This window comes from Haliotis rubra, unplaced genomic scaffold (genome assembly GCF_003918875.1).
Source record: "Haliotis rubra isolate DU_JTF1 unplaced genomic scaffold, ASM391887v1 Scf160, whole genome shotgun sequence".
NCBI classification, from domain to species: Eukaryota; Metazoa; Mollusca; class Gastropoda; order Lepetellida; family Haliotidae; genus Haliotis; species Haliotis rubra.
The window spans coordinates 39,894-51,487 of NW_025765559.1; the positions used below are offsets into that span (position 1 = coordinate 39,894).

General features: G+C 41.3%; 1 protein-coding gene across 7 annotated transcripts in view; it reads left to right on the forward strand.

Annotated features, from left to right (window-relative positions):
* Positions 1–11,594, forward strand: part of LOC124271447 — a 50,367-nt gene extending 38,773 nt beyond the window's left edge. For 2 of the 7 annotated variants that reach the window (XM_046706602.1, XM_046706603.1), the window contains exons 3-9: positions 2,574–2,583; positions 6,065–6,430; positions 8,761–8,990; positions 9,447–9,496; positions 9,916–10,000; positions 10,171–10,339; positions 10,591–10,792. In XM_046706602.1, coding sequence (XP_046562558.1) covers positions 6,099–6,430; positions 8,761–8,990; positions 9,447–9,496; positions 9,916–10,000; positions 10,171–10,217 — 744 coding nt within the window. In that variant the 5' untranslated portion in view covers positions 2,574–2,583; positions 6,065–6,098 and the 3' untranslated portion in view covers positions 10,218–10,339; positions 10,591–10,792. Of the gene's footprint in view, positions 1–2,573; positions 2,584–6,064; positions 6,431–8,760; positions 8,991–9,446; positions 9,497–9,915; positions 10,001–10,170; positions 10,340–10,590 lie in introns of those variants that run through there. The other 5 variants (XM_046706604.1, XM_046706597.1, XM_046706599.1 and 2 more) reach the window with 5 other exon arrangements.

Genomic DNA, 11,594 nt, shown 5'->3' on the forward strand with positions numbered 1-11,594 from the left:
GGCAGCGTCTACATCAGCGCAGACCGTCCCAGACAACTTGGTCAACCAGATTATGATGCTGATGGAAGACCGATACGGTTTACAGAGGCCTCAGAGCCGCGGGCCCCAGAGCCCACCCCACTTACAGTCATGTAGGGCCCCAGAGCCCGCTATGACTTCGCGTAGGGCCCCAGAGCCCACAGACGCGCCTCCAAGAAGGGCAACCCAGCCCGTATCGAAGCCTTCGGGAAGGACGTCCCAGGCCGCCTCCACGAAGGACCCACATCCTCATCATTCGCGAAAGGCTTCACGGAGGAGGAGTGCTTCACCGAGCTCAGACCCTGAAGAACACAGAGGTCGTTCGTGAAGCAAGCTCCTATCTAATGATTCGGACTCTCACTCGATACCTTCACGAAGGACTCCACGAAGGTTAAGTGGCTCCAAGTCATCTTCATCCAGAAGATCTTAAAAGGGATTCATCGAGAGCTTCACGAAGCCACCAGCGTTCGCCAAGGAAGTCTCCACCTAGGTCTCCCTATACAAGCCACTCGTCAGTCCGTTCACCACATTCTTCTCGTCGATCCTCATATAGATCTAGGACTCCACCTCACTCTATTATCTGTGATCTGACGTCAGAAGAAGAAGAGGGTATTGTATTCTCGGATGCAGAAATTAGATACTGGATGGAATCCAGCGAAGCAGAGACATCGCAGTACTTGTCTGTCAACTGTATGCCACATGCCGTCTACAAGCCTACGCGAAGGCATTCGCACAGGCTATTTACAACGCAGAACGTCGCTGTATTTATTTATCAACAGAACGCTATATGTCATTACCGAGCCTGCGCGTAGGTATTCGCACAGACTTCCACAAGACAGAGATGTCGCAGTACTTAACTTTTTAACTTGAACATTATATAGTTACGCGAAGTACTATTTACAGATGAAGAGCCTAATTAAGGATCTTCAGGCCGACTACCTACATCAAGGGCATCAACGACGTTTCGCAGATCATCGCAGGAATCACCATTATCGTATATATTGCTAGGTATGCAATCCCGGACTACGATACGATTATTTACATGCAAGGCGCCATACAGTCACACCAAGTTGACCACTACGCAGATCTGCAGACAATTCAATAACGAAATTGAGCAGCAGCCTTGTTACAGCTAGTAAAACACATAATCGTCAACGATCTCCTGAGAAGAAATATGTACAACAAGTTCAGCATTAATTCTAAAATTATGACGCTGCATTGATGTATGCAGTCTACAAGCTGACAACTTGCAAGTTTTATTGAGCCTATATATAAGGACGACGGCATTATCTTCAAGACTGAAGTTACATTCACAGCAGCCAGGAAAATAACCTACCCAGCATTAATATTACAGGGCGAGGTAATTCGCAGCGGAAGATTCGCACGTTTACCTTTAACCCTCGTAACACGTGGTCACTCGTGTAACTTCGGGAAGTTAAGGACAAGACCGACGATTGATCTAATATCAACGACGGCACTAAATTATACAAGGTTCCTTTTCCTGCTACACCGGTGACATCACAGCGCGCGGGTACACTACAGAATCAAAATGCCTTGTTCTGATTGGACCGCGAGGGACAACGCCCTACGCAGAGGTCGATCATAGTTCACAGTTCAAGACATAGGTTGCAAGTGACAACAACATATCAGTGAACGAGCAAAGCCTTCATTACAGTCCAGTTAAACTGAACCTTCATGATTGGGCTGCCTTCATGAGATTAGAGACCTCCCCTGTCAAGTAAGGACGAGGGGCACGGCAGTTAGGCGATTTTTTACATAAAGTTCAACGATGGCAGTCACCCCTGGTTGCTCACCTACATCGTCAAGGACTTCGCAGCGCGTTTTACCTCGACGTCGGGATACAAGTGAATCCAGATCCAAAGTGTCTCAGACTACAGTTGAACTTCATCATCAAGCTACTAACACAACTAGGATGGTTAGTAAATCTACTTAAGTCGGACCTAGAACCTAAACAAGATCTGCAATTTCTAGGTATTTGATTTGTAACGGCGCAGAATCGTATAATTGTACCGGAGGACCAATGGATCAAGATCCAACAATCAATCCCACAAGCCTTACTCTCTCCGCTACCACTACGACAGTGGCACAGCCTGGTGGGGTTACTCACGTCAGCTCAAGACATGACAGTCAGAGGCAGACTACAATTACGTCCGTTGCAAGTCCTCATCAATTCGCATCTCGAGGACTCTCTACCGTTCAGTCTACCGAATCACGTCAAACCTCACCTACTATGGTGGACCAAGAGATCGAATGTTTGCGTAGGCGTCTCCATAATAATGACGGAATCGGAAACACATCTCTACGTAGACGTGTCACTACAAGGTTGGGGAGCTCATCTCGCCAACAGGACGGCATCAGGGCTATGGAGCAATCAAGAGAGCAAATTACACATATATCTGCTAGAGATGCAAGCAGTGATAAACGCCATCATGCACTGGAGCAACTTACTACAGAATGCTCAGGTGATGATTCACACAGACAATTCAACAGTGGCGTTTATGTGAACAAACAAGGCTCAACCAGGTCCCCGAACCTATTGACTCTGTTTACAATTGTTCGATTTAATCAACAATCTCAACATACATGTCAGAGCATGTCACATTCCAGGAGCAAAGAATGTAATAGCAGACGCTCTCTCTCGGCCACACCTACCATCGCCTACAGAATGGATGCTCCATACAGAGATATTCGCACAAATTATCAAGGAAATAGGAGCTCCACTAATAGACCTATTTGCCACTCGATTCAACAATCAACTGACAACATTCGTATCGCCAGTTCCAGACCCACTAGCATGGGCAACTGACGCACTAAGCATATCATGGGAAGGACTCAATGCGCGCGCGTTCCCGCCGCCAGCGTTAATCCCACAAGTGTTACTCAAATCAAGCTAACTCAAAGCCTCCAACTCTTTTGGTAGCGCCCTACTGGCCAGTGAGAACGTGGTTCCTACTCTTATACAAGAAATCGGACAACCAATACTACAACTTCCAAAGTGCCCGAATCTGTTAATACATCCGCACACCAAACAAACACACGGAAAGCCAGAAGCATTCCAACTTCACGTATGGACTGTATCAAGGCGTGTCTAAATAAGAGAGGTTATTCAGCCAGAGCGGCAAAGCAGTCACGCTTGCCTTGCGTAACTCCACTCGCAACTTATACGATGACAAATGGCACAGTTTTGTCAATTATGCTGCAAAGAAAGCATTTACAGCTAGATATGCTACTCATCCTCAAGTGGCTGACTACTTATGTTATCTGCGTCAGACTAAAAATCTAAAAGGCTCAACCTTATCCACTTATCTTGCAGAATTAAGCTCTGTTATAACTATGAGAACGGGTGTCAAGCTAACCAAGACCCCAGAGTTACTCGCCTTGCTACGAGCATTCCGATTGGAGGATCAGAAACGAAGATTTCACGCTCCAGCTTGGGATCTAAATATAGTGCTCCAACACCTCACAAGTGAGGCATATGAACCGTTAGAATCTACATCATTTGAATTTCTGACTCAGAAAACTTTGTTCCTGTTATCTCTAGCTACGGCTGCCAGGATGTCAGAGATTCACGCATTGATTTACGAGAGAACACGCTTTGATGATATTCATAACATGGTGCATTTGGGACTACGTTGGGATTTTATTGCCAAGAACCAATTACCAGGTCAACCAGACAGGTTATTCCACGTCCCAGCTCTCTCATCTATACTTGGAGCTCATGATACGATGGATCTATCGCTATGCCCAGTAAGAGCACTGAAAATATATCTCCACCGATCCAAACAGAGGAGGAAAAAAATTCAAGAGATTATTTATTCCTCTATCAACAGCTACGCAGACTGAAGTCTCACGTACTACTATCTCCATTTGGATGAGAACTGTCATACTACGTGCCTACAAGGCTGCAGGACTCGACCCTCCAAGAGCATCTAATCCTCATGAAATTAGAGCGCTAGCATCTACACTTGCTCTACACGGCAACTGCTCTTTGAATACCATAATGGAGGGTTGTTTCTGGAGATCCGATATGGTGTTTGCCAACCATTATCTGAGAGATATCACCAAGGACGTCTCGGGTATCCACCATTTCGGTCCCATGGTCCTCGCACAACAGTTGACAGTTCCTCGGAGAAGATAAGTCAATCTTACAGATTTACTACTTATCTTATAACAGTACTAAATAGCTATATGCTATATATATTTTGCTTAAGTTCATTTATTATCTTAAGCTCAGTACTAAGGTTGTTATATCATAACAATATATTAGCTAACAAACTCTACGGAGTTTTTGCTATTATATATTTAGCTTAAGTTTAATCATATCTTAAGCTCAGTATTATGGTTATATTATAAAGTATATTAGCTAACAAACTCTACGGAGTCTTTGCTATTATATATTTAGCTTAAGTTTAATCATATCTTAAGCTCAGTACTATGGTTATATCATAAAAGTATATTAGCTAACAAACTCTACGGAGTTTTTTGCTATTATATATTTAGCTTAAGTTTAATCATATCTTAAGCTCAGTACTATAGTTATATCATAAAAGTATATTAGCTAACAAACTCTACGGAGTTTGTTGCTATTATATTTTTAGCTTAAGTTTAATCATATCTTAAGCTCAGTACTATAGTTATATCATAAAAGTATATTAGCTAACAAACTCTATGAAGTTTATGCTATCATATTGTCAAGCTTAAGTCTATTTAGTCTTAAGCATAGTATTCATGTTGTATATACTTTGATCATAATATTTATATTGTAATAACCCATATATGGCAGCTGATAAGTTAGCAGCAGGAATTCATCAATTCAGTGCCTTTATGAAGTTCCCATAAGGGTTATTACAGTCATTACAGTACAAATCACTAATTATCTAAATCCAAAGTATTCTGTATTCCCACCTCCGTTTCCGTCGGATTCTACAAGCAAGTAGCATGAGTCAGGATAAGGAAAAATATGTAATTTTCTGAATAAAATTGATATTTTATACTTATCCTGACTCATGAGGTAAGCCCTCCCGTCCTCCCCACATAACACTTTGGATTTCCCTGAAAATTCAAGTGTTGGGCTCGCTGTATGAGGAGAGAGTGAGGCACATGGCAGGAGGTGGCGCCATCGTTCCCGCGCTTTTGAGGGGACAGATAACTCGTGGTGAGTACTAATTAGTGATTTTACATTGAAGGGAACTTCAATTGGGAGATACAAGTGTTCCACTGTGTTCGCAAGAAGAAGAAGACAAGCAAGTAGCATGAGTCAGGATAAGTATAAAATATCAATTTTATTCAGAAAATTACATATTTGGATTGTTAGCTGTTTCTTTTGTACATCTGATAAAGTATGTTATAAGTGATTACAGTAAACGTATTATCATTCATGTATATACTCTTAACGAAAAGTTACAAGCAGGCGTTCTCGTGTTTGTTGTCATGTGATAAAAAACTATTTACAGGCATTCTATAGGAAGCTTCAAAACATTTTCTCTAAGCCTTTTAATGTTTGTTTTTGTATTAAAGTAATTCCTTAATATCTAATATGCTGTTTGATTTGCTTGTTCTATATTCCGATATAAAAGCAAAATTTGCGTTTTTGGAAGTACCAGCACCACACTACCATCTTTGTTTAATTATCTTTAATTTCCATTCGTAGTTTATGAATATTTCAGACTATTTAAAAAATAGCTAGGATTTTCCTAGAATATTGCTGCATCATCTGCAGATAATCCGAACTTTAGTTGCAAAAATGCTCAACTGTAAAGGATCAGTACTGATCCAGTAATGGTCAGCCCATACACGTGACCGACCTGGTCATGTACCGCTGTACCTATGCACTAGATTCCTTCTGAATAATAACTTATGAAGCATTTTGTCAATACTCGATTTCAGGACACGGTGGCTAATCCTACAGGAGTTATATTACAGGTGTGTCCTACTGGAATAATGTTAAGGTGAAACCTTCACATCAAAGGAATCTACCTACAGTTATTTTCCTATAGGTAATAATGAATATTCCTGTTCATTTCAGGTTGACTTTCATCACATCTCATAAAAATTCAACAATGGCCACTTTAGAGACGGATGCAGTTCCCGAACCAAACTTTAAAGCATTGATTCTGAAGACTGCATTAAACCTTGGCACTGATGACCTGGATGCCCTAAAATACCTGTTTAAGGATCTCCTCCCCCCAAGCACGATGAATGATGCTTTTAGTATGTTCACAACTTTAGCAGAGAGACGGTTGATACAGCAAGGCAAAACGTCACTCCTGACTCAGGCCTTTTCGAAGATTGGCCGCAACGACCTTCTAAAACACCTTCAGGGGACTGACCAAGAAGATCTGGCTCGTGATCAAAAGAGCGAGTTTCCCGATGGAACTGTGTGTGACTTCAGGTAAGACGGGGACAGAACGGTGGGCGGTAGTGGGAGATAGACAGAGATATAGCTTTTACAGTGAAACTGGTTGGTTACCATTGAAAGTCAGACGAACACAAAGGAAACTCTGTACATTCTACAAAATTGTTTATATGCAAGCTCCTGATTACCTGATAGATTTACTTCCACCTTTTACTGAAACCATTTCCGGATACAACTTGCACTACAAAAATAAGTTGGTTTCCGGAACACTGAAACTGAGAAGAAATGACATGGAAACCACCATTTCCAGTTGGTTTCCATGTAGTTTTAAAAGTTTCATTGTGGTTTCCATGAAAACTGAAACTGAATTTTGCACCATTTCCGGCTGGTTTCCAGTGCGATTCATTACCCACTCCTCCAAGCCAGATCCAGCTGGTTTCCGTGTTTTCGTTTATTGTAGGTTTCAACCAGGTTTCCAGGTTTTCGTTTATTGTAGGTTTCAACCTGGTTTCCGTTTTTTCGTTTATTGTGGGTTTCAACCAGGTTTCCAGGTTTTCGTTTATTGTAGGTTTCAACCTGGTTTCTGTTTTTTCGTTTATTGTAGGTTTCAACCTGGTTTCCATGTTTCCGTTTATTGTAGGTTGCGTAACAAATCAGATTTGGCTGTTCCTAAATTTCGCACGTCAATTCTCCAAAAGTAATTTATTTATGATTCTGCAAGTTTATGGAATGCTCTCTCCTCTACAACAAAATGTACAAATTCATTATCATCGTTTAAATCAAAGTTACCTGGAAAAAATTACTAGGTTCCAAAATATTTTCTATTTGGTGAAAGAAAGAGAAATATACTACAGTTAAATACATGCAGAACCGTTCGTGTTAATCTATCTGAGAGTACAGCTTGCAATTGTGGTACTCCGGTGGAAGATGCTAACCATTTCTTTTTAAAATGTCCAAAATTTGTCAGTTGCCGTTTTGATCTGAAGCAAGACTTTGAACTATCAAAAGTTCACTTAGACATTGATACCATTCTTGAGGAGTCCTTGTTGTACCCATTGCGGTGGGGTATAATGTAGCCCGAAGAAGAGGAATCACTGTATAATGTAGCCCAAGAGGAATCACTGTATTAATGTAGTCGGGATCCTCCAAGAGGAATCACTGTATAATGTAGCCCTATAAAGAGGAATCACTGTACTGTAATGTAGTCCCCTAGAGGAATCACACTGTAGCCCTAGAGGAATCACTGAAAAATAATGTAGGAATCCTAGAGGAATCACTGTATAATGTAGCCCTAGATATCATGTAGCCCTGTAGAGGAATCACTGTATAATGTAGCCCTAGAGGAATCACTGTATAATGTAGCCCTAGAGGAATCACTGTATAATGTAGCCCTAGAGGAATCACTGTATAATGTAGCCCTAGAGGAATCACTGTATAATGTAGCCCTAGAGGAATCACTGTATAATGTAGCCCTAGAGGAATCACTGTATAATGTAGCCCTAGAGGAATCACTGTATAATGTAGCCCTAGAGGAATCACTGTATAATGTAGCCCCAGAGGAATCACTGTATAATGTAGCCCAAGAGGAATCACTGTATAATGTAGAAGAGGAATCACTGTATAATGTAGCCCTAGAGGAATCACTGTATAATGTAGCCCTAGAGGAATCACTGTATAATGTAGCCCCTAGAGGAATCACTGTATAATGTAGCCCTAGAGGAATCACTGTATAATGTAGCCCTAGAGGAATCACTGTATAATGTAGCCCTAGAGGAATCACTGTATAATGTAGCCCTAGAGGAATCACTGTATAATGTAGCCCAAGAGGAATCACACTGTAGGAAATGTAGCCCCAAGAGGAATCACTGTATAAATGTAGCCCTAGAGGAATCAGCCCAAGAGGAATCACTGTATAATGTATAGATGAATCACTGTATAATGTAGCCCAAGAGGAATCACTGTATAATGTAGCCCAAGAGGGAATCACTGTATAATGTAGCCCTAGAGGAATCACTGTATAATGTAGCCCAAGAGGAATCACTGTATAATGTAGCCCCAAGAGGAATCACTGTATAATGTAGCCCAAGAGGAATCACTGTATAATGTAGCCCCCAAGAGGAATCACTGTATAAACACTCCTTGTCACCTAGAGGAATCACTGTATAATGTGGTTAAAAGAGGAATCACTGTATAATGTAGCCCAAGAGGAATCACTGTATAATTCTGTTGTCCAAGAGGAATCACTGTATAATGTAGCCCAAGAGGAATCACTGTATAATGAAGAGATAGAGGAATCACTGTATAATGTAGGAAAGATAGGAATCACTGTATAATGTAGACCTATATTATGTGTTGTTGTTTTTCAGACTGGTCTTATTTGGGATAGCACGGGATCTGACATCAGATGAAGTTAAACAGGCCAAGTTCTATTTTAAAGACATAATAGGGAAAAAAAAGCTGGAAACAATCAGAAATGCTTTTGATTTGTTGACCATTCTGGAACAGGTCATGCCTGATAATATTATTGACAAACTGAAGAGTTGTCTGACTCAGATTGGACGGAATGATCTCCTGCAAGACCTTCCTGACTACAAGGGTACGTATATTGTTATAGTTTCTAACATTCAGCGCAGGTAAGACTTCAAATATGTTTTCAATAAGTCGTGATTCTGTAAACCCTTTGTGTCAGTCTTCATATGGTATGAAACCCTTGAGGATCCGGGCAAGAATTTGTCTCCAGTAACCCATGCTTGTCGTAAGAGGCGACTGACGGGATCAGGTGGTCAGGCTCGCTGACTTGGTTGACACATGTCATTGTATACCGGTTGCGTAGGTCGATGCTCATGCTGTTGATCACTCGATTAATTACAGACCGCTGCCATAAAGTTAGAATATTGCTTATTGCGGCATTACACAACAAACCAACCATATAAACACATTTCCTGTTTCCTGTTGCCTAGCTTGTAATCTGTGACATAAACTTGTGGCCATGCATCCATTTATTCATTTCACAATATCAAGCAAGCACATATGTTACATTCTGTGTTTTCAGCTTCTGCAGGTGCCTCTAGAAGATCTGTACAGGAGGTTCGTCAGGACTCTGTAAGTATCTGTTATAATGAAATCTTACATGTTTTGCGTACAGTGAATCTGAATCAGTGTTGAATCTATTGCCTACTCCTACCTCAATCCGGGATTAGCTCTTAACGCCCATCCAGCGACAGTCGTGCGAAATAACTGGTGTTATTCGGCAAAAACACAGACACTACTAGATCGTATGGAATATGGGATTTCCGGAATATAAAGATCTGAACTAACGAGAGTACTAAACGCGTTTTTTTTCTGTGGGCCGTTCGGGTTGCCTAGTGGTTAAAGCGATCGCTAGTCACGCCAAAGACCCGAGTTCGATTCCCCACGTGGATGCAATGTGTAAAGCATGTTTCTGGTGTCCCCCGTTTTAATATTGCTGCAATATTGCAAAATACGACGTAAAACTAAACTCACTCACTCACTCACTGCAGGGACATGCCGCCGCTGCGCCCAAACCTGATGGAGCAGCACCTGGTTCTGATGCAAAGAAAGCCACAACTAAAGTTCTATTTCCAGGTAACCACCTTGGCATACATCTTGAAAAATGTAATCATCATCCAGTCGAACTGATCATATCAGCTCTTATTCTACCTTCAATGAGCGTCAGTAGATTACAGTGATGTTTGATTTCAGCGCTTCTGTACCTCATTTCCTATTATAGTTTGATATCAACTTTATTGTTCCAGGTTCTCTTGGCAAAGCCAACCCAAGGTATAGATGTCGAAACAGTTAGTGATATGGATCTGATCAGCCTAGCTGCTGCATCTGTTTGCTTAATTGGCACCTATGGAACCGGCTTCAGAGTGGGCGATAAGTGTATAATGACAGCAGCGCATGTCCTCCAATTCGCCCTTGGTAAGAAACTAATTTATATAGGATATTTACCAAGTTACAGTTTTCTTGAATGAATATGTTGAGTAATCAAGTGTGAACACTGAATTACTACAACCTATCGCTTACTATTTCACACAGGATAAAAAGTAAATATCAACTGCTGACCTAATATGGCAACAATAATAGTAATTTATTTATAGTTTAGGAATCTATTCATGGTTGATGAAGGAGTATTTGCTTATTGTAATGCCCTTTTTTTTAATTTACTGCAGAAATACAAGACGGAGAGATTTTGGACGTGGATTTTGGTGAACGTTCATCATGTTTCAAACGTTGTGTTCAAAAAAAATTAAATTCAACTGAACTACACGTATATGCACATTTCACCCATGGGCGAGATTGTTACTACAAACTCACGACTTTACGGTATGTTGATATACATTTGGATACCGCTGTGGTAGAACTAGCACCTTCTACAGATGGGAACCCGTTTCCACAAGCATTCACACGCTTCCGGGGAGACTATAAAGGCAGGTTCAGCTTAATAGGCCATGTAGGGGACCGGAAACTGTACAGAGAACACAACTGCTACACCATCACTGAGAGGGAGGTCTTTCAGAGGATGAAAATAGAATTGTGGAAAAGAGGAATCAAGCCTGATCATCTGGAAATCTATGACAAATTTGGAACAGACTCTTCCTTTCTGGAGTTCCACTGCTCCTTGACACATGGAGCGTCAGGGTCACCAGGTTTTGTCGTGCACCACGGTGAAGTCTGTGTTGTCACCATGTTACAAGCAGGATACCCCGAAAACCCATCTGATATACCTATAGACCCCAGACTCTGTGTAGAACAGGGTGTTACCATGACAGCTATTTATCAACATATCAAGAGCACAGATAAAGAACTCCACCAGGATATTTTTGGTTGACACTGATGTAAGGGGTTGGGCATTCAGTGCTATCACGTGCGACTCTAGAGACTGGAGAAATCTATGCTGCAACGTTATTTGCATCGTAATGATAGAACACTGAACAGTGATCAGTACATTTTAGACCATATGTGCGTGAGTGAGAGAGTATGTTTTTACGCCGCTTTTAGCAATATTCAAGCAATATTACGGCGGCGGACACCAAAAATGGGCTTTACACATTGTACCCATGTAGGGAATTGAACCCGGGTCTTCAGCGTGACGAGCGAACGCTATAACCTATAGGCTACCCCATCGCCCCTAGACCATATGTACTTGATATTTAATAAAATCATTTTGACTTTT